The following is a 20,237-nucleotide window of genomic DNA, read 5'->3' as shown; positions in this document are numbered from 1 at the left end:
TGTTATACGCTAAAATAGAACTGAAGTTAAAGTCTTATTTGTTAGGTGCTAAAATTTTTGAACTAAATTAAACATTTGAAATATCAGTCAATTTTCATAATATAAAATAAGATTTTGAAAACTGACCTATATTCAATGAAAAGTTTGATCGATTAAATTTCATCCCAACGAAAGTTTAAGTTGATTATTTCAATTATTAATGAATTGGGTCAAGTAACTAAAATTGTTCGAGCCCAATCCATGCAATTTAAGTCCATTGGAGGGAAATTGAGTTAAAGAATAAATAAGTATATAGCAAAATTTATCAAATTCTATCAATGAAAGAAGTCTATCACCGATAGACCATGTTGTAAATTTTAGTCTATGATTGATAGACCATACGAGTCTATCAGCGATAGTTTTGTTATATTTTTAATTCTTTTAAATGCGATTATATTCTTAATTATTATTTCTAAAATGATCATCTGTTATAATTACTCGTAATGTTATCAAAACTCAATGTGAAAAGTAATTAGATTTTTTCTTTTTTTTTTCTGTTCGAATACATTATTTGTAGATATCACTAACTAAGGATATCCAAAATAAAATCATTTCAATGAAATTTTAGAAGAAATTTATTTAAGTAATAAACTATGAGCATAAATCAATAGCAGGGAGCCAAGTATGATTATTTGGTGATGAGATAAAAAGATAGTAGTGAAAATTTTATATATAGAAAAAACAGTATGAACTGTATTAGTCAGAGTTTAGTAATTTGAATTACTGATCTAATTGGTCAGGTTTATAATCAATTTTTTTATATATATACAATCAATTTTTTTTCTTTCCAAAAATGTGTAATTACAATATATTATAAGAAGTAAAATCCAAAATTTAAAATAAAATTATATTGGATACAAACAAATAAGAGGTAAAAAGAGGGTTGTGATTTTGGACTAAACTATATAAACTACATCATATTGAAAGACTACACTAAATATGTAATGATATGATTAGAAATTTGATGTAATCAAACAATAACTTAAAATATAGATAAAAGAAGATGACGTGTTGGGTTGTGAATATAGAGAAAAAATAGGCATATATATATATATATATTTATATAAGACAACGACCAAAAGAATAAGAGAATCTAAAATTTTGCTATATTTTATAAACATTTTCAAGAGTTTTAACATTTTTATAGTGATTCTTCGATAAAATAAGAGGAATTGTCATGAATTGCAAAGAAATTGAAACTATTTATAAAATATATATAGCAAAAACGCTCAAATGAGCTATATTTGAAAATGTCATACAAAATAAGAGAATTTGATGATTTTGCTATAGTTTGTAAGTAGTTTCAATTTGGTTTGATGTATTTGAAAATGCCACTTAAATTAATATGATGGTTAATAACCATAATAATAATAATAAAAGTAACCTTGAAAAAGAAGAAAATATTGAGAGTTTTAAAAATGAGAAAAAACTTGGAAATTACACTGAGAAAAATAGTTCGACTTAAAACTTATGTGCGGATTAGGGGTGTTTGGTTGAAGTTATTTTTTTAGAGTTGAATTAGTAAATTATCATACGAAAGAGAATTCGACGTGAGAAATATAAGTTAATATTAATAAAAAATGTGAGTCATCACGAATATCGAATCAATAGAACTTTTAAATTGTAGGTACATCCAAACAGCATGGTAAGTTTTTTTTAACTCACTCAACCCAATTATATGTCAGTTATCAAACGTACCCATTACATATGTGGCAGTTTGGCAGTTTGTTTTGTCGCCAAATTTTTATGGTCTATAAGTGATAAACTACAAATGATATCATTTGTAGGATGGGATTGAACGAAGACTACCAATATCATATATTATACGCGAAAAAACTCTCCATTTGTCCTCACAATTTCATTATTTAAGAAAGTTTAATTTTTTTTCAAAATTATATAATTTATTTTTCACAACTATATAAAACGATTATAATTAATATACGCATCCTTAACACATATTGTTATAATCGGGACAATATGTATATACATACATACCTTTTAAGTGCTCTTTTTCATCTAAAATCACCATGGTAATTTAGACAATAATTTCCAACCTAAAACTAGGCGTAAATATATTTTTAATTCTTCTAAATTTTTAAAGATATTTCTAAATTTCCACCAAAGTACAATAATTTAATAGTATTTTATATAATTAGTTCCAACAATTGCATTGCACATATTTCATAACTTGAAAATGAAAAATACATATATTGAAAAAATAATCAATTTAAATAATTTTCATATGTTACAAAGAAAAAAAAGAAAAAACAAAGTTTTTAGGTGAAAAAAATTGAAACTATTTACTAAATATAAATATATTAAAAAGCTAAATTAAAGATAATTTATTAATTTTGTAAATATATATATTTATTTATTTGGCAGTTCACTCCCAATCGTCCGTACGGAGAAACTCCATCTTTTTATTTTTATTTTTGTGTGTTTTAAAATTGTTTTTAACATCTCTTTCTTCAATTCTCTAAAACCCTATTTCTTCCGCCATAAGCCGTCTCAGCCGCTGCACTCTCACTTGCCGTACTCCCAACCTTCCGACGAAATCTCCGCCGGCCATCTCTCTCTCACACTCTCGCCTTCCCGACTGTGACCACATACCAAGGTTGGTTTTATTTTCTCTTTTCTTTCCCTCGGTTATGGAGAATATAGAACAATTTTTTTTGTTTGTTGATTTCTTCCTCAATTAATGATCAACTAGCCTGAAATTTAGAATGCATACTTCACATATATCATTCGCATTTGAATATAATGGTTAAAATTATGAAGACGGCAGAAAAAAGTTGAAAAGACTGGAACTTATGTTATCAAATGAAAAAAAAAAAAAAAAACCCTCACAGTAGAAAAATAAACTTGGGTTTTGGTATGATTGGATGGTTTCGAGTTTTCTTGATTATAGGGTGCACATTAACAGGCTATGTGTAGATGAAAAAGATAAATTATGGTGTTTTATTTGAATCAGATTTTTGTGCTTTTCGTGTCTTGCTTGACTAGGGTTGCTATATTAGTGCTCGTTTTAAAACACTGATTATCAGGTAATTTTTTGTTGTTCTTGTAGCAAGTTTATGCTATTGTACTCTTATAGGTCTTGTAGCAAGTGTTACCAGTGAGGATGTTGTTAGTTGTTTGGTATTTTATATGGCTAACTATGTGTCTTTGCAAACTTTGAATCACTCACCAAAATAGTGCCTCCCTTTCTCCTTCCCCACCATTTCTATTTACAATCAACTAACATAGCAACATCGTTAGTTAATTAATAATATGTCCCGGCAATACTCTAATAGTGTTCCTATCAAATGATTGTCAACTATCGTGTTCCTTGATTATGAACATTCGGCTTTGTCACGTATTTTTGGAATAGAATTATAAGTTGAGAGGTTTAACCTTAACAATGGTTATCTTTATGGATAGGTTTTACATGGGTGTATCAATTAAAGATGCTAGCTTCTTAAACGAGGATACAGTGGAAGATGGTGATTTTAGTAGCGAGGATTCAGAATTTGAATCAGAATCTGAGTCCGGGTCTGGGTCTGAGGAGGAGGAGGAAGAGGATGTGGAACTATCTGAACCATCAAAGAATGCAATATATAATGCTGATGGTCTTCTTGACAAGCTTGGAGATATTAGCTGGCCTGAAAACGTGGAATGGATACACAAGCTAACTTTTGATATTGAGCAAGAAAAAGAGGTGGATGTGAATGATGATCTAACTAGAGAGCTTGCATTCTATACACAGGCTTTGCAGGGTACAAGAATGGCCCTTGAGAAGTTCCAATCTTTAGGACTTCCATTTCTCAGGCCTTCAGACTATTACGCAGAGATGGTGAAGACAGATACTCACATGCAAAAAGTGAAAGGTCGGCTGCTATCCGAACAGAGAAAGATGGAGGAGGCTGAGGAAAGAAGGAAGGCAAGAGAAGCAAAGAAATTAGCTAAAGAGATTCAAGCTCAGAAGCAGAAGGAGAGGGCTAAGCAGAAGAAGGAGGAGATTGAATCTGTTAAGAAATGGAGGAAGCAGAGGCAAAAGAATAATTTTGCTGGAGGTGATAAAGGTGGTGATATGGACTTTTCCTTTGAAGATGGAAAGACATTTGAGAGGTCTGGAGGTAAGAAGAGGCCAGGGGTGTCTCCTGGCGATCGTTCAGGAGGGAAGGCAAGACATGGAGGTGGAGGAGGAGGAGGAGGAGGAGGAGGAAAAGGGAAAATTCCGAAGAAAAAGAGAGATTTTAGAGATTCTAAGTTTGGATTCGGCGGGAGGAAAAGTTTGAAAAAGCAGAACACAGCTGATACAACTAATGATATTAGGGGATTCAACAATGGCAGTTTATCAAGCAACAAAAGAAGGAAGAAGTCAGATTAATGAACTAATTTAGTTTCAAGTTTAGGGAGATGAGTTGGGATTGTGGTCAACTTTATAATTTTGCCTCTATGTTCTTTTGAAAACTTCATTCTGTATTGTTGTCAGCCTTTGTGATAATCCTTGAAGATGAAAATTATAGTTTTGTATTCCTTTTTTAAAAAAATCCTAATTTTGATAGTTATTGTTATTGTGCCATTATGGTTTTAAATCTTAGAAATCTTGATGAGAGTTGATGTTCTATACATCAAAGTTTTTGCAAATCAAGTGTGTAGATTGTACCTATTTAGTCCTTAATTTTTCTTTGATCTTTAAGTGTAGTAAACTAATTAATTGTAGCAGTTTATTAGGTGGAAAATTGAAAGTTTTTGGAGTTTATTAGATTATGAGATCAACCAATTCTTATAATTAAATATTTTGAAAACGATGATGTTTTTGTTCACTTCATTCATCAATTTCCCCATTAGTTGTCATATTAGCTGCATTATGCATTTTTTTAAATATAATAAAACAGGGTTTTAGGTAAACATTTGAATTCCCAACTAAAATACAATAATTAAATCATTTAAAAACTATTCTTTTTAGTTTTGTAATATTTGGTTTAAATTTTTTGAAAACAAATGTAGACCGTAAGTTTAATCGGTATGTTTGATTTCCGAAAACTTACCATTGGAGTTTAATTTTCTGTTTTTAAAAAATTAACACTTCTATCCTTGATTTGGTATGTTTTATTTTCTTAGTATTTTGTAAGAAATAAACTCTAGCTTTGCAAAACTAAGATGATGATGATAATAATAAAAATTGCAAATCTATAATTGATAGACTATATTGTTGATAGGAAATCGATTATTATATATATATTCTTAAAATTTTAGATATATATATGATTATAAATTTTAGAAGTGGTACTGATTACAATTATCCAATTAAAAATTTTCCAATAAATAATGGTTTGCAGCATCAAAATTTGAATTCGTTATTATAAGAATTGAAATCCTCAACATGTGATAATCTTTGAATTGACTTTATAAAAAAAAACAATTAAAGTTGCTTTCACAACACAGAAATGTCTGCTTCCACAACAAAAAGCTTCTTCACTACACTTCTACCTTTACCAAACCCTTTAAATACCCAAAAAAAAACCTTCACACTTGCAATTCATTCTTCTCTCTTCAATCTCAAGTAGTAATTGCAACCAATTTCCATTGTAGCCATGGCTGATTCCATTCTAGAACTTGCTGCTGACGCAACTTCAAGTACTCTGTTCATCTTCTGCTTCTTCAATTTGATCATACTCGTCATCTTCTTCACCTCAAGACCAGCCACCTCCAGTTTTGATCAACAAAATGATGATAATGATATGCCACTTTCAATTGTCATTCATAGCAAAACAAATACAACAGAGCAAAATTCCATGCTTCAGAAAGATCCCATAGTTGGTGTGTGTGAAGTGATAGAGAGCCAAAATGAAACAGAAAGATGCGTGAACTTCAATTGCAATGTTGATGTTGAACAGAGTGATGATGATAATGAGGATGATTATGAAGATGAAGATGAAGATGAAGATGATTTCAGACAAAGAGTGGAAGAATTTATTGAAAAGGTTAACAGAGGGTGGAGAGAAGAAAGGCTAAGAACCTTTGGACGAGTCCAATAGTTGGCCAGCTGGAACCGATTGATTTGAGTTCATGGAATTATTGTTCGAACATACTTAGTAGAAGCTAAACGAGAATCTCCATCAATTTTACCTGGGGGTTGAGCTCGGTATCTCTTTTTGGAACATGTATGTTACTCAATGTAATAATATCAGAATTTTGAAGAAGATACACATAAAAGCATAAGAATGGATAAGATTCAAATAAGAAAAGTTTCACAAAGATGCAATTTTTCTACTGTTTGATTCAAGGACGTCAATAATTTGGAATATTGTTTAGCATCTTAGTCCATGATTTCATTAGAAGACAAAGTTAATTGTTAATATTTAAACAAACCATTAATGATCAATCCAAATTGTTCCACCTTAAAGTCCGGATTTAATAGGATGGAGTTAGAAAGTAAAGGTGCAAAATTGAAGTTGGTGGAGTATTACTTAACTGACTACGCTTTCTTAAACATCATTTATTCTACCTAAAGCACATGGGTTGACTTAGTGGTAAAAAAGAAAGGCTGATCTCAATAATTAACTAAGAGATGATGGATTCAACCGATTGACAACCAAAATGTTGTAAGGTCAAACATTTTGGATACTGGTACCAACATCGAAGTCATTACTTTTAACTAAGATCTTAGGAGCTAAGAAGATTCTTAATGAGCAACTATTTAACTGAGAGGTTGCATTGGATACATGGTAACTTGGTAAGCCACAGAACCTTAATAATGAGAGAGTTGGATACCCCATATAAACTATGAAAATTAGTCAGGCCTGAGATCAATGAGAAAGATCAATGAGAAAGTACACAAATAAAACAGTTTTTGAAATTTAACTTAAATGTTATTATTTCAGATACAGAGAATTCTAGAACATGAATAATTTACACAAATTCCTGCACCTAAACTGCTATAACGTTAAGTGGGATACAACACGCATAACCTACATACTGAGAACAGAACAAATAAGCCTAAAAGATCAAACTCCTATCTCATCTTATTAGGCTTAACCCTATCTAGAGATGTTACCTGATGACGAAAAATACGTCAGTTGTTTAAACTCTCTTAGTTAGACCTTTAAAGAATCAATGAGTTCATACTGCTGATGATCGAGGTTGAGGAAAAGCCAACGCACCAGCAAAATCTGCATGAAAAATTCACGGTGCAGGAGACGATGATGCTTAACAAGAAACCTCGTGGTTTGAATGGTTGAGAACACCTCTTGATTCTTGTGGAAAATGTGATTTGTCGTTAACTTGGGGAGTTTTAAAAGCTGGGTCTAAAGAAGCAGTTCTATCTCCATTTAGAGTAGATGCGACTATGGGCTTCACTCCACCAAATACTTCATTTGTCCCTTCACCAGAAAGAATGTTGGCTGGAGGAGAACTTGCGTTCAGTGTAGGTTCCATCCTACTCTTCCTTGGTTTGTTTTCCTGCTGGTGACCTGGTGGCAGGAAACTACCCACCACCACCTGGCGATCATGGAAAGCATGCAATTTTATTAAACAATACAGAAGCATGACCAACTTTATTTTACCATATAGTTCAATTTTTGTATTGTATAGGTATAGCTTGTACTTTCTATTGAATACATTTATATCGAATTTGATGATTAAAAATCATATGCATATGTATTAATACCTCTCCGAGGTCAAAGTAGTACTAATTTAATCATCCATAATCTACAGTTAATATGGACATCAGGAAAATCATACCTGCACTGGACCAGCTGCTATCAGCATGCCCGCAAGTCCTCCGCCCATCACTCGGCCATCTGGGCCAGCCAAAGAAACACTCATCCCTCCAGATCGGCTCTTTGTTCCACCAATTTCCGAAGGCATATATGATCCAGACAATGAAAGTATCTCAAATCGACCCTAATAATCAGAACAGTTTGTGATTTCCAATCATCAAGAATGCCCGTTGATGATAAGATGAATGGATGCATTTGCATAGAATGGATAACAATAACAAATTACATATGATTTACAAACGTAGTTGACTCAATGGAAATAAATTCATAATATGAAGGAAAACAAAATTTGTGACTGATTGTTTCTGTTTCCTTTTTTGATTTTTTATATCCATGAGTGTTTGCACTAGGTTACGCGCATCTCGACTAATTTTACGGGACAACCCACCTGACACTACAACATTTAGGTGTCAAGGAAACTTGTAGGAAATTAATTCTTAGATAGTAGCCATCATGGATTGAACTCAAAACCTCTTAGTTAAATATTGAGACTGTCTCCGTCAACCCATGATGGTTAAAAGTTCGTCAGAGATTGTCTCTTAACATATGTAAAAGTTCACTGGCTGTGTCTGAAATTAACTCCAAATTAACTGAAAAGACCTAGTTGGCTTGAATCCTTGAAATTCCAACTTAAAATGTGAAACTGACTCTGGAAAGCTACCGTCCATGTTACTCATTTGTGGACGAGAGCCAGAAAAAACGGAATTGCAAGCAAGAAATATATCAATCCCAGTTGTAGAAGAGTTCACAATTGGTTTTGAGCAATATGAATTGCAAGACAACTAGCATCAAGATCATTAAAACTATTATGAGTGAGTATTCCAGAAGATAAAAAAGGGAACAATTAAGTTTTTAGCCATGGGTACATTTAGTCCCTAAGATTCCAAAATGTACCTTTTCCTCCAAAATTTTACGAATGGATTTAAAAGGTCTTGAGTCATTTATTATTCTTATATTAAATGGTTCCATGACTTTATAACTGAAGATAATAATTTTTGAAAAAAAAGATTCTCTCTCCTCTCTCCTTCCTTTCGTCCATGATTTTGTTAATTAAATATATCGCATCAACATTTAGAATAAAATAAAAGAAAAGTACACAGACTTTTTAAACATGTTCTTAGAAACTCAAGACTAAAAGGAGTACGGTTCAAAACCCTAGAACCAAATACACTTATTATTGAAAATTCAAAGATTAAAAAGGTAATTTTCTCTTAAGAAAAATATTCAACGTGGTCAACAAAAGATTGTGTTTATGGAAAAACTTGTTTTGCTAGTGATGATGTAAATTGAAAATCCTAAATAGACGAATGATAATTGCTGTTCTTTCAATAAGATGCCTGAAAGATAAAGGCTAACAGAAATGGAACTATTCTCAAACAACGTCTAAGTTGCCCAAAGACCATTTCTTAAGTAATCATTCAAACAAAACACGTAAGATTATCTGCTTCATGAAAATGCATTTTAGAGGAAAAAAATAAAGAAAAAGGTTTAAAACAAGAATAATAGAAAAAATCGACTGTTACCAAATGTATTTTCTCAGCTAGGGTATTTTAGATCCTTAATAACTATGATTTTGTGAATTCATTGTACATTTAAACACATGAAAACTACTTTATTAAAAAATAATTCATCAAAGAAATTCATGGAACTTTTTCTTCCAGCCAACTTCTTAGAATACCTCTTAAGAAAAATATGTCAAAATAAGTCAATATGCCATCCACTAGGTTAATGCGTCCAAGGAAAAAAGAGAGAAAAATCAAGGGAAGCACCTAGAGGTCTTGCTGAGGTAGACAAGAGAATTTTTGTCATGGGATAGCATTGATTTCCTGGACAACATTCATTATTTCATACTTGGGTTCTACGTAATCGACAATTAATTAGTAAAAGGACTAAAGTATATTATCCTAAACCAATATGCATGTAAAACAAACAACATGAAACATGGGAAAGAAAACAGAAAGTAGTCCAAATAATCAGATCTTACTGCAGCAGACATTTGAAGTAAAGAACAGAAAGTAAAATAGTATTTGGAAAGAAAACAGAGTGTGGATTGAGCTATAAGATTAAACATGCTTTCATCATACAGAGGATGCCAAGATGGTTTGCACATCAAGGAAGGTAGTCTACCTCATATGTTAAAGTACCCCCAGACGATGTTGACTGCCGAAGTGTAACATTCGAAACCATACCATTAGCAGAGAGTATACAAATAGCCCGAGATCCTTGTTGAGAAAATGACATGACTTTCAAGTTAACATCCTAAACCAGCGGGAAAAAGTTATCAGGAACAAGTGGCAATAATGCATTGAGAATGAACAGGAATTACGAGATCATTGCAACGGCAAAACGTTGACAACTTGTGTAATTTGTTGTTCCAAGTTTATTTGAATGATTGTTGATGATTAATCTAGTTGGCAGTAATTAATATTTCAGACCAAAAGTGAATATTGCAGGTCTAGGTAATTATTTGCACAATTCAACTAATAAAATTTACTTCAAGAAGTTTATCATTACAATATAAATAGTAGGTGCCACAATGCCAGGGAAAGTCAACTAAAGAATATTTCGACAAGTTAAAAAAAATAATTAAAAGAAAGAAGTGGCCAGTTGAACCCCTTCACTACTACCCAAAATTCAGGCAGGAAAGAGTCCAAACTGAACACTCTCATAAGAGAATTGATAAAGATCAACATCATTATGCCCATGCAGTATCGTGCAATAACACATAGTACCCTCTATCTAGTAAGATTTGTGCTTAATTCATTCTTTCTTTTGAAACAAAATCAATAAAAAGCTACTCGTCAATTTGTTAGATCATGACAGCTACTATTATCCCAAGCCAAATTGAATAGAATACGAACAATCATGTTGCTAACGCATATTATTTTATACAAGGCTTATACAATGATAGGCAGAATAGATGCCCTTAGCAAGGGATTCCAAGACTTACCTCACCAATATTAACAGTGATCACGTGAGGTGTGAAATCTGCTCCAGCAAAGAAGGCAACCTTGTTACCTGGGTAACACATGCCATATTTAAGAATTTCTTAGATATGAAATATAGTTAGCTTATTTTATATAAAATTTTATGCTCTGGCTTCAGAATATTTATTTTAGTAAGAGTCTAAGACATCAATTACAGCCACTGCCATTAAATAATATATAATCGGCACAAAGTACTTTGTTGTCTTCTGAATGATGAGAGACAAAAATAATTGTCTCCTTCAACATAAAGAAAAACAACCTAAATTTCAAGCAAAACCAAGAACATAATACCTGAAATAATCATTTCAGAATTTCAATATAAAAGAAATAAATTAAATCCTACTAACTTCTCATAACGGAACTTATATGACCCTTGAAGAGAGACAAAAACCTTTGTCAGCAACATTTTAACCCACCCCACAGTTAGTTTCAGAAGGGAAAGCAACTCCATTTCCTAATTCCTAAATATATTTTTTTGTCTAGTTTAATATGTAAATGGAGTTAAGAGTTCAAACTTTTTGCTGGACTTCATATCAGTTAACACCGCAACTGAGTCAACTCACTCTGTTATGTCATACTCTGTTTTAATGGTATTACTTATTAGACTTCAGTTTTCTATTAAAGGAAACAGGAAAAAGGAAAAAAGATGAGGGACAGAACTACGAAGCATTATTTCATAATTGTTTACTTTCAATAAATAAATGTCCTGATTCCTTCACTTCGTCCACTTCCAAGCTAACCAAGCACTTCAGAGTCTCTTAATGAAGATGTTATAGACTCCAGGTAATAAAAGAATATTTTCTAAATTTGTATATCAGTTAAAAAAAAAGGCACCCGTCGAAATCACCTAATCCCACCACAGATAGAAGAATCCACAAGCCTTAAAGCATTTTCTCTTCCAGTCTCAGTTTTTTTTCCCCTAAATTTCCGAAATGTTTCCTTACAATGCAACTCCCTGCATTTTCCTTCCATTTTCTAAGTATCATGAGCAGCCAAATTGGACACTTCACGGAATGTTTGACCACCGACTTAAACAGGCTAGATTCTCCAGATCCAGAGAGAAAGAGGGTCTAAGCAGCAGGTCAGTTACGCCCAAATAATGGCTATATACTCAAATGCTATCCTATCCTAGGAAAGAAAGTTCCCTCCATTTTTCAGAAGGCTACAAAATCACTTTTAATTCATAAATTACTGTTTACAGCAGATCTGAAGTGAAACCAATGATGCAGGCCACTATCACATCAAAACCCAACAAACATTCCCTCATAATTCTACTGTACAAAAACAAAACAAGATACGTTTAAAACCGTCGCTTTCTAAGCCAGATAACTAGACCGACCCCTCTTATCTTTTCCTGCAAGTACAGAGATTCTCACCATTAAAGAGAGAGAGAGAGAGAGAGAGAGAAGGATATACATGTCAAAGTTTTACAATTCCTACTTTCTATCCATATAAGTTATTGCTCTCAAATGGATCAGAATCCAAATGTAACAGTAGAACAGAAAACCACCATAACAGAATTTCAAATTATCAAATGATTTCAAAATATACAACAATGAAACACTTTACCTGGAATCTCATACTCGAACTTCCGCGACTTCTTGATAGACTCTACTGACCGTCCTCTTCCTCGTTTCCAACCCGCAAATTCTCCCGCCAGCGGAATCGATGACGAAATCGGCATTGGTGACAATGTTGGAGCTACAGTCCCATCAGGACCGTACTTTCTTGGTCTCCCTCTTTTCTTCTTCCCATCGGCAGCCCCCGCCGTTGGAACACTCGCCGGCGGCTGCTGCGGCGGTGTCTCACCATCTGTGCTTGAATTTTCAGGTCTCGTGTCCATCATCCCGAAGCTCTCTGGAGCTTGGCTTACTTTTACTGCAAACCCAAAATCCACTCCTCCCTCTTTCTCTTCCATTTTTACAGTGAGAAAAAAAAAAAAAAAAAGGATCTGTTCTAAAGCACAACTACATAAACGGTAAACCAACAGCTTAAACCCTAAACCTCCATTATTCACACTACAAACGATATTTAACAAACTAACATCAACCAAGAAGCTCTCAATGAAGAAGACAATGAAAACAAAAACACAAAAACAGAGCAAATGAAAATGAGATGAAATCCAGAACCTATAACTAAAACCCACAGCTCAAAACCTACACTAGAACTGATTCAAGATCAAAAACCTCAACTTTCAGCACTACAACTTTAATTCAGTATCTTCTCAGTACCCTAAATCTCCGCCATTACAGACTACTACACAGAGCTTCAGTAAAGGAAAAAAAAAAATCCAACAAAACACCTCAACGAAAAAATTGTAAAAAAAAAATTAAAATTAAAATTAAAAATTTTAAAAACAGTAAAAAAAAAAAAATCTTAGAAATACAAGAAAAAAAATTCAAAAAAAAATAAGAACAATCGGAGAAATATTTTTTGGGAAGGTAGAAAAATTAGGGTTTTTGGAAGGGGAAATGAGAAGAAATAAATAAAGTAGAAAAAGGAAAGGGGAAAAATTAAATAAAAATAAATCAGGAAAAGGGAAAATTAAGGTGGAAAAGTTTAATAGATAATTAATATTATATTTGGGAAATTGAAAGTATAGATTTTGGTTAATAAAATGGTTCACGTCCGTTTTCAAAATTGATTTGAAATTAATTGTTGAGATACTAAATAATAATATTAAAATCCATAAAATTAATAGAGAAAATATAAAATATATATATATATATAATTAAAAATATATAAAACATAAATTAATTAATTGTTTAATTTTAATTAAATTCAAAGGTTTGGTCTTCTTCTACCTGCTGCTATTACAACGATTTTTATATATGTTTCTTTTGTTTAGTTTTGACATCTCTAACTTTGCTTTCATATTTGCTAACTTTAGGTTCAACTTTCTTTAACCATTTCACACTTTGTTGTTCTCACTACAAATACCAATATTACAAAATTATTAGTTTAGTTTATGAATTTTAAACTGTGTTTCTTTTTCATTTTTATATTTTTAAAACATAAATCTTTTGGCTGTGATAATATTTTTCTGTGTTCAGTTTTTTCTTGTATAGAAATTATTGTCATTCTTTGACAATATTAGACTTTGAGTTTTGTTTTTGGTAGAAATGTTGAGGTTAGGTTATCCTCTTCATATTGTGGTTTTCTTAGTTCATTTACTTGGAGTAAATTTTAAAATTGGTCCATGCTGCTAGAATTTTAAAATTGGTACCTACCAATGTTATATTTGCACGTATCTTTTTGCATTAAATTATCGTCGTTGTTTTATTAATTTTGATAAAAGTTAACTTGCAATAACTAAATTTAAGATTTATTAAAAGTAATGGATTGATTGACACTAAACAACTATAACTTAAACGTATATTGACTATAATGAAATGAAACTCAAACTATAGGAACAAAAATTCACTTATACAATAGGAAACGATAGTATGGGATCAGAGATTAAACTATGCAATGGTTAAATTATAAATCTAGGCGCAAAATCTAGATATGAAGTTTATTTTTCCTTAAATTAAAAACAAAATGTTAATCAACTTGGCTATTTCGTTAATGAAAAAAGCCTACTCGATAAAGTACAAGTGATGAAACTAGCTAAAAGGAGGACAAGATTTTTTAAGCAAAAGTTCATTGATTAGATATCATGTTACCCCCAACGAGAATGCGAAAAAGAACTATAGTAAAAAAGATGACTTTGTAGACCTAGAAAGCCTTGAACAGAATGCCAAAGATGCTAGACATAGAACAACTTTGTTACTGTGGGAGGGATAAAATGGCCAATGCCATCTTGCCTCTCACATCTTATGGGATGAGATTATCAAGTCTAAATTCATGCCCAACTTTTAAGGGTCACGTTCCATCTTTCCTATCTTCATTGACAAGTTTCTTCTCTTCATCATTTACATTCTTTAGTTTTGAGTTTTCAATTTTGTTCATTACAGTGATGATTTTTATTTTTTTTCTAAAAAAGGTAATTTTCTTTATGTCCATAATCACGTTAAACATATTTACAACCATTGTCAGATAAATTAGACAATCCAAATGAAACGTTGAAGAATCAATAAACACAACTACTCGTTAAAGTGTCAAAATTAAGTATGGTAAAGAGTTCACATTTATATAAAAACAAACCAAAGCTAGATACCTAAAGTTGTAATTAAACCTAACCATTTCTATTAATTAAGAATTTCAATCATGAAATATCAGTCAGTGGGAACAGTTTGGCATGGAGTAAAAAAAATCAGAAACTTTAATGAAAGCAAAAAAGTTGAGAAGTTCTTGTAGATCATCAATTTATTTCAATGAATTTGTTATCCAAAAGAGAGGATAAAAAATAACAATGGTTTGAAAAGGTTTTCCCCCACATTGATTGAGTCATCACAATTCCATCTCTCCATGATCTTAATTAAATATACACAGTTCACAAAAAATGCCAATTGAATTTGACTTGGAGAGTTTGCTCTACAAACACTACCCAAAAACTGACCATAACAAACTTGCTAAAAGGCCATTTGAAACTCGCACAACCCAGAGGGAAAACCAACCATTTGTGTTATCAATCAAACTTGAATTGATTTTACATGTGTTTTTGGAAGCACAAACCCGGCTCTTCTTTCCTCGAATGAATATTCAACGTTGTCTTCAGGAATTTCCTCGGCTTTGAAAGCAGGAGGAGGCGGGGCAACTGCTGGAGTTGTAGCGGTCTGCATTGCAACTGATAGAGTTGAAGGGGTGGATGGTTCTGGGATTGACATTGCCTTTGGAGTCATGTTTTGGTCTTCATCTGTAGCAACTGAGATTTTCTTCAAAGGTGTGGTAGTAATAAATGGCACAGTACTAGTCGGGTTTGTTTTCTGCAACGGTTCACTAGATGCTGTGTTTGCATTATCGATCGAGTTTGTCGTGTTTGTCTTTGGTTGAACTGTGGAAGCAATTGGTGCAAAAGGTTTTCGAATCACCAACTCGGGTTCACGAGCATTGGCAAGCGAGTTATTGTGGCTTGCAGGTTGATTAGAAAAGTCAAGTTCTCTTCGGCCTAAAATTGAGAGATGGTAAAATGTTTTATACAGAACAAAAAACAAAAAAAGAGGCACAGGAACACCAAATTACTACTCCCAGAAACAAATAATGCTTTCATCAGCACCTTTTTCTAAACGCCTTTCATGACATTCTCACTTATTCTGTTTTTGAAAACAATGCTTCAAAACTCTTCTTCTTCTTCTTCTTTTTTAATTCTAGTTAAATTATGAAAAATATGAAGGACTTTTGAAAAACCTTTTTTTTATTTTTTCAAAAATTGACTCCGACTTCAAAAAGAATTTTCAGAGATTTATACTTGTGAAAGAAGGGGAAAAAACCTATCAACGAGTGGTGAAAAATAAGTTGAGTATTGACTTCAATGAATACTCAAAAAGTATTATGGCGGATGAAGATTTATAACCCAGATTTATCATTACTAGTCAGAAAAACGTACCGGCTGGAACTCCAAATCCTTCATCATATTGAAAGTTTTGATCATTCAGCTGATCACCCTTCCTAGATGGGCGTGACTGAGGTGTTGCCTTGGGTGTTTGGTGCATTGTTCCTCCAAGAGAAAGCCTTCTACTATTTGCAGCACCTGCAGCTGAAGCTCTGGGAGCTTTTTTAACACTCTGGGGTTTTGAGGGGCTTGGCTTCGATCCATAAAGAACTTCCTGTTCTGCTATTAACTGTCCCTGGAGTTTCTTCTGATCCTAATAAAATTAAGACACGGAGAAAAAAAAAAGGATTTGACTAAATAAGTCAGTTTTTCAATATGGAAAAAATGAACATTTCGATGTCGATCAAATCAAGCACAGTTAAATGAGTCCTATCGAGTAATAACACTAGGGAACTAGAAGAATGATGAGTATCAACCCGCAGCCTGCGACGCTCCTGCTCTTTCTCTTGCCTTAATACGGAATACTCTTCAAGCATACTAAGCAGACTGACCTGGACAGAAGTAGGTTACATAAAAGATGTTGATTAATTTCTGCAAAAGAATATTTAAGTCAAACCACAGACAATTAAATATCCTACTACTTACTCCATCGTATGTAAACTCAATGCCTCTTTCCTTCTCCCATGCCATTGTTTTTGAAGTTAATGCATCCACCATTCCTGCATTTGATGATTATGATATTCAAAGAAAAGAAGTTAATATACAAAAAGCAAAGCAAGAAAACCAATGGTATAACTGCCTGGTTTAAATATAAACAAAACTTTTAGGGGTAAATACATTGAACACTTCATAGAAAATTCTATCACACAAAGATAAGGAATTGGAATTAATCTCTCTTCAAAAGTCAAACAAACTGTTTGAACACAAACCTGGAAGCTTATTAACCAAAGCTCGAGCCTTCTCTGCGCGTTTGAGAATGAGATGAGCCCCTCTACCAGCATTATATCTATTTTCATCCTGCAAAACACACAAATAATGCAAGGATGCAGATTGACTTAAGCAATAAAAACCAACTAGTTGATGTAATGAAATGCGAAAGATACTTTACCCTATTATACTCCTCGAGCCAACACTCCTCATCACAGGAAGTCAACCATTTCTCAACTCTTTCTAGTATTTCTTTCCTGACAAACGCTTCCTCTTTAACCCTGGCTATCTGAAGCTCAATTTGCTCAAGAATAATGGCAGGGTCAACCTCTCCTACATCAGATGAAATTGGATTCAAGTTCATAAAACAATGAAAGGAAGAACCAGCAACATTTCGTTTAATATTAAACAACAAATGATACCGGAGTCGATAGTTTCAATTGCGTATTCCACTATTTTATCTTCTTCCAGGACCAAGTGTGTTTTTCTACAAATCTCATCCAGCTCTGACCTCTTCTTCAAAACAAGTTCTTTCATCTTGCTTGATTTTAACTCTTCTAACCGAGACACTTCTGCTTCAACCTGCAAGATATTGCTCATTATTATAAACCATATTGAATTCTTTAAGTTTCTTCTATGGCATGCAACTTTTGTTACATCAGAAGATCAAGATCAATGCGAACACTTGGAAGTACTAACAGAATCAATTGCGTCCACAGAGAGACTATTGGGCTCATTTATTTCATCTTCTGAAGCTGCTATATTGCATGTTACGTTCTGAAACAACTGTTGTTCTTCCATTGGTGTATCCATTAGATGCCAAAGCTCCAACAAAGTTGTAGCAAGGTCTTGGAGCTGCCCAAAAAAGTCGTTATTGCAGCTAATACAAGGCAGATAGGTTTTATTTATTTTATTCTCTTCTGATATATAAGGTTTGAGGTCATACCCGCTGCATTCTTCGTAGTTTGACCTCACGCAAATTAGTTATTGCAGCAGCCAGAGTTTCAATTGATTCATTAGTTATGCTAAAAGTTCCATCTGGGTCACCCAAATTGGGATGAAATCCATTCACTGTTTGCTTGAAATCCATCCCAAGCACTAAACAAAGCAAGTTTAGAGTATGAAGGTGGTCCTGAACAACCATCTGCCGGTCACTCTGCAGAAGTGGATATCAAAATTTTACTAAGTGACTGAGAGAACGACAGAAAGACCTACCCAAAAAATATAAAATGAACTTATAAAATTCAACAAAGTTGACCTTCTCCTTCTGTAGTGTATGTAATTGTTCTTGTAGTTCTTCTAGCTTCCTCAATGATAAATCATTTTCATCAATAGCTACACTGGAATGTGAAAATTTTGATCCATAAATCTCGTAGGATATCTTCAGTATTTGATCTAGAACTTCTAAAAATTGATTTCTTCTATCTACTTTTCTTTTCCGCATTTCATCCACTTGTGGAAGAACACGGGCCATCTCTTCTTTCAAGGTTCCAGTCTTTTGATCAGCCTGGAAGAATAGAAAGGTATCAATCATCACACTATCAAAGCACTCATCAAATCATTAAAAAGAAATATCAACATACATAATTATATATGTACAAGTTATTGAGCAAACTGTGAACTCTGCTCTTTAAATTTTTTTGCATATTAGATGAGTAATGCACAATTGTTTCTTAAGCAAGATTTAAAGGCTGAGTCTGTGACCATTATCTCACTGTTCAAGCCAAGAAATTTCACGAAGCACTAATACTTAGTCACATGTGTTGATTGTATAGAGCATAGAAAACATTCAAAACCCCAGCCACTTCCTTCTTTTATAATAATTTTTTTTAAGATTCCAAGATCTATGATATCAACAATTCTACGTGCATATTTTTCATCTTTATCTTTATGGTGGTCAATCATAACTAAATAAAATCAAAATTACTATTAGGTGTAACCATCTGAACAAGATATTAACCCAACATGTTCTGACCTGCCTCGTATGTACTGGTCTCTCTCCCATTGCAGAGCAGATGGCAGCCAATTCTGCTTCAGAATCAGCAATTGCCTGCCTTAGCTGAGCTCTAAAGCGGTTTGCATGGTCTACTTTTCTTCTATAAACTTCTAAGCACTCTTGTTCAACCTCAAGCAACATTTTGTCCCTTGTGGTCTCAGATTCCCCAACTTCATCCCAAATGATCTGACATTGATAAATATGGGGCAAGATAACATTTCAGCCAAGTGAAACTTACCAAAAATGGAAGCCTCGTTCACAATTAAAAAAAAAAAAAAAGGCTGTTGGAAAAATCTTTGAAATAGCAACAGAAAATTACAAATAAATGAGAGTGCAAGGCAAAAACCTGAAGTTCGTGTAAAAGTGTTCCACATGTTGTTTCCATTTGTAAGATTGGATCATTTCGAACATTAGTCATGCTGACGCGATCCTGTTAGCTACGAAAGACGACTTGGTCATCTCAAATAGCATTAAAAAAAAAACTTCGCACCACAAGAAATGACGAAATACTCGAAATAGCCTCCTCAAGAACAGAGCAATAAATAATGAGAAAACAAAATGCTCGAATTATTATACACAAATCCAACCACATTTCGCATCAAAACTTCTGTTCAATTGATTCATAACACAACATCTACAAACTCCCCCGTCGTTTCAAAAACAACATGACCGTAAGAAATCAAAAACCTAATCATCATTTCTAAACTCAAATCAAGAGAAATAAAAAACGCAATTCTCGATATGATAATTACGCTCAAACATACAAATAATACGTTTCATTTTCAGAAATCCAAAACAACAATAACAAAGACAACAAAATTCTTCAATCCTCACCACATACAGTGCTTATTTTCCTCAATCAACGAAGATGTGAGAAGATAAATCAAAGAAACCCCAATGAATCGGTGCTCCGAAAGTATTCCGTGGCGGATAAGAATGGTGAATTTTCTCCTGAGATCTGTTTTTTGTTTTCTAATTTTTCGAGGTAAAGAAAATGTTCGTTCTGTTCCGCGCTTTGAATTTGTAGAGAGAAAAGAGAGAGATGTTAGGGAAAATTGGACCGTTGGTGGAAGTAAATATAATATTGT

At 33.0% G+C, this 20,237-nt stretch overlaps 4 protein-coding genes across 7 annotated transcripts; 2 read left to right on the top strand and 2 right to left on the bottom strand.

The window, feature by feature from the left end:
• Positions 1–2,469: 2,469 nt before the first annotated feature.
• Positions 2,470–4,648, top strand: LOC101216173 (probable rRNA-processing protein EBP2 homolog). The gene is made up of 2 exons (XM_004143611.3): positions 2,470–2,653; positions 3,460–4,648. The coding sequence occupies exon 2, from the start codon at positions 3,467–3,469 to the stop codon at positions 4,406–4,408; it is 942 nt and encodes a 313-aa protein (XP_004143659.2). The 5' UTR covers positions 2,470–2,653; positions 3,460–3,466; the 3' UTR covers positions 4,409–4,648.
• Positions 4,649–5,381: 733 nt separating this feature from the next.
• On the top strand, positions 5,382–6,338 carry LOC116404090 (probable ATP-dependent RNA helicase ddx52). The gene has a single exon (XM_031886298.1). The coding sequence runs from the start codon at positions 5,619–5,621 to the stop codon at positions 6,060–6,062; it is 444 nt and encodes a 147-aa protein (XP_031742158.1). The 5' UTR covers positions 5,382–5,618; the 3' UTR covers positions 6,063–6,338.
• Positions 6,339–6,856: 518 nt separating this feature from the next.
• Positions 6,857–13,240, bottom strand: LOC101211908 (AT-hook motif nuclear-localized protein 3). The gene is made up of 5 exons (XM_004143672.3): positions 12,362–13,240; positions 10,756–10,823; positions 9,933–10,064; positions 7,768–7,929; positions 6,857–7,524 (listed from the first exon to the last, which is right to left on the bottom strand). The coding sequence occupies exons 1-5, from the start codon at positions 12,708–12,710 to the stop codon at positions 7,234–7,236; spliced, it is 1,002 nt and encodes a 333-aa protein (XP_004143720.1). The 5' UTR covers positions 12,711–13,240; the 3' UTR covers positions 6,857–7,233.
• A 1,834-nt stretch (positions 13,241–15,074) lies between these two features.
• On the bottom strand, positions 15,075–20,215 carry LOC101215212 (65-kDa microtubule-associated protein 3). Of its 4 annotated transcripts, none has more exons than XM_004143607.3 (13): positions 19,984–20,215; positions 19,496–19,586; positions 19,129–19,335; positions 18,412–18,660; positions 18,100–18,309; positions 17,853–18,008; positions 17,576–17,735; positions 17,335–17,486; positions 17,156–17,243; positions 16,872–16,945; positions 16,703–16,777; positions 16,281–16,539; positions 15,075–15,842 (listed from the first exon to the last, which is right to left on the bottom strand). In XM_004143607.3, the coding sequence occupies exons 2-13, from the start codon at positions 19,565–19,567 to the stop codon at positions 15,367–15,369; spliced, it is 2,178 nt and encodes a 725-aa protein (XP_004143655.1). In that variant the 5' UTR covers positions 19,568–19,586; positions 19,984–20,215; the 3' UTR covers positions 15,075–15,366. The 4 variants fall into 4 exon arrangements, with proteins under 4 accessions (XP_004143655.1, XP_011654870.1, XP_011654868.1 ...); XM_011656568.2 differs by having other exon boundaries at positions 19,496–19,579; XM_011656566.2 differs by having other exon boundaries at positions 19,991–20,215.
• Between the last annotated feature and the right edge of the window lie 22 nt (positions 20,216–20,237).

The sequence above is a fragment of the Cucumis sativus genome, chromosome 5 (assembly GCF_000004075.3).
Source record: "Cucumis sativus cultivar 9930 chromosome 5, Cucumber_9930_V3, whole genome shotgun sequence".
In the NCBI taxonomy this organism is placed as follows: Eukaryota; Viridiplantae; Streptophyta; class Magnoliopsida; order Cucurbitales; family Cucurbitaceae; genus Cucumis; species Cucumis sativus.
Note: the sequence above shows the minus strand (reverse complement) of the source record. Positions and strands in the feature narration are given on the sequence as shown.

Excerpts from the sequence above, each read along its gene's own strand:
- LOC101216173 (XM_004143611.3), top strand. The coding sequence starts at position 3,467 with ATGGGTGTATCAATTAAAGATGCTAGCTTCTTAAACGAGGATACAGTG.
- LOC116404090 (XM_031886298.1), top strand. The coding sequence starts at position 5,619 with ATGGCTGATTCCATTCTAGAACTTGCTGCTGACGCAACTTCAAGTACT.
- LOC101211908 (XM_004143672.3), bottom strand. The coding sequence starts at position 12,710 with ATGGAAGAGAAAGAGGGAGGAGTGGATTTTGGGTTTGCAGTAAAAGTA. Across the intron at positions 10,065-10,755 it reads TCACTGTTAATATTGGTGAG|GATGTTAACTTGAAAGTCAT; the intron begins GTAAGTCTTGGA and ends CCGCTGGTTTAG. Across the intron at positions 7,930-9,932 it reads GGGGTACTTTAACATATGAG|GGTCGATTTGAGATACTTTC; the intron begins GTAGACTACCTT and ends TCTGATTATTAG.
- LOC101215212 (XM_004143607.3), bottom strand. The coding sequence starts at position 19,567 with ATGACTAATGTTCGAAATGATCCAATCTTACAAATGGAAACAACATGT. Across the intron at positions 17,244-17,334 it reads GGCTCGAGGAGTATAATAGG|GATGAAAATAGATATAATGC; the intron begins GTAAAGTATCTT and ends TGTGTTTTGCAG. Across the intron at positions 16,540-16,702 it reads AGGAGCGTCGCAGGCTGCGG|GATCAGAAGAAACTCCAGGG; the intron begins GTTGATACTCAT and ends TAATTTTATTAG.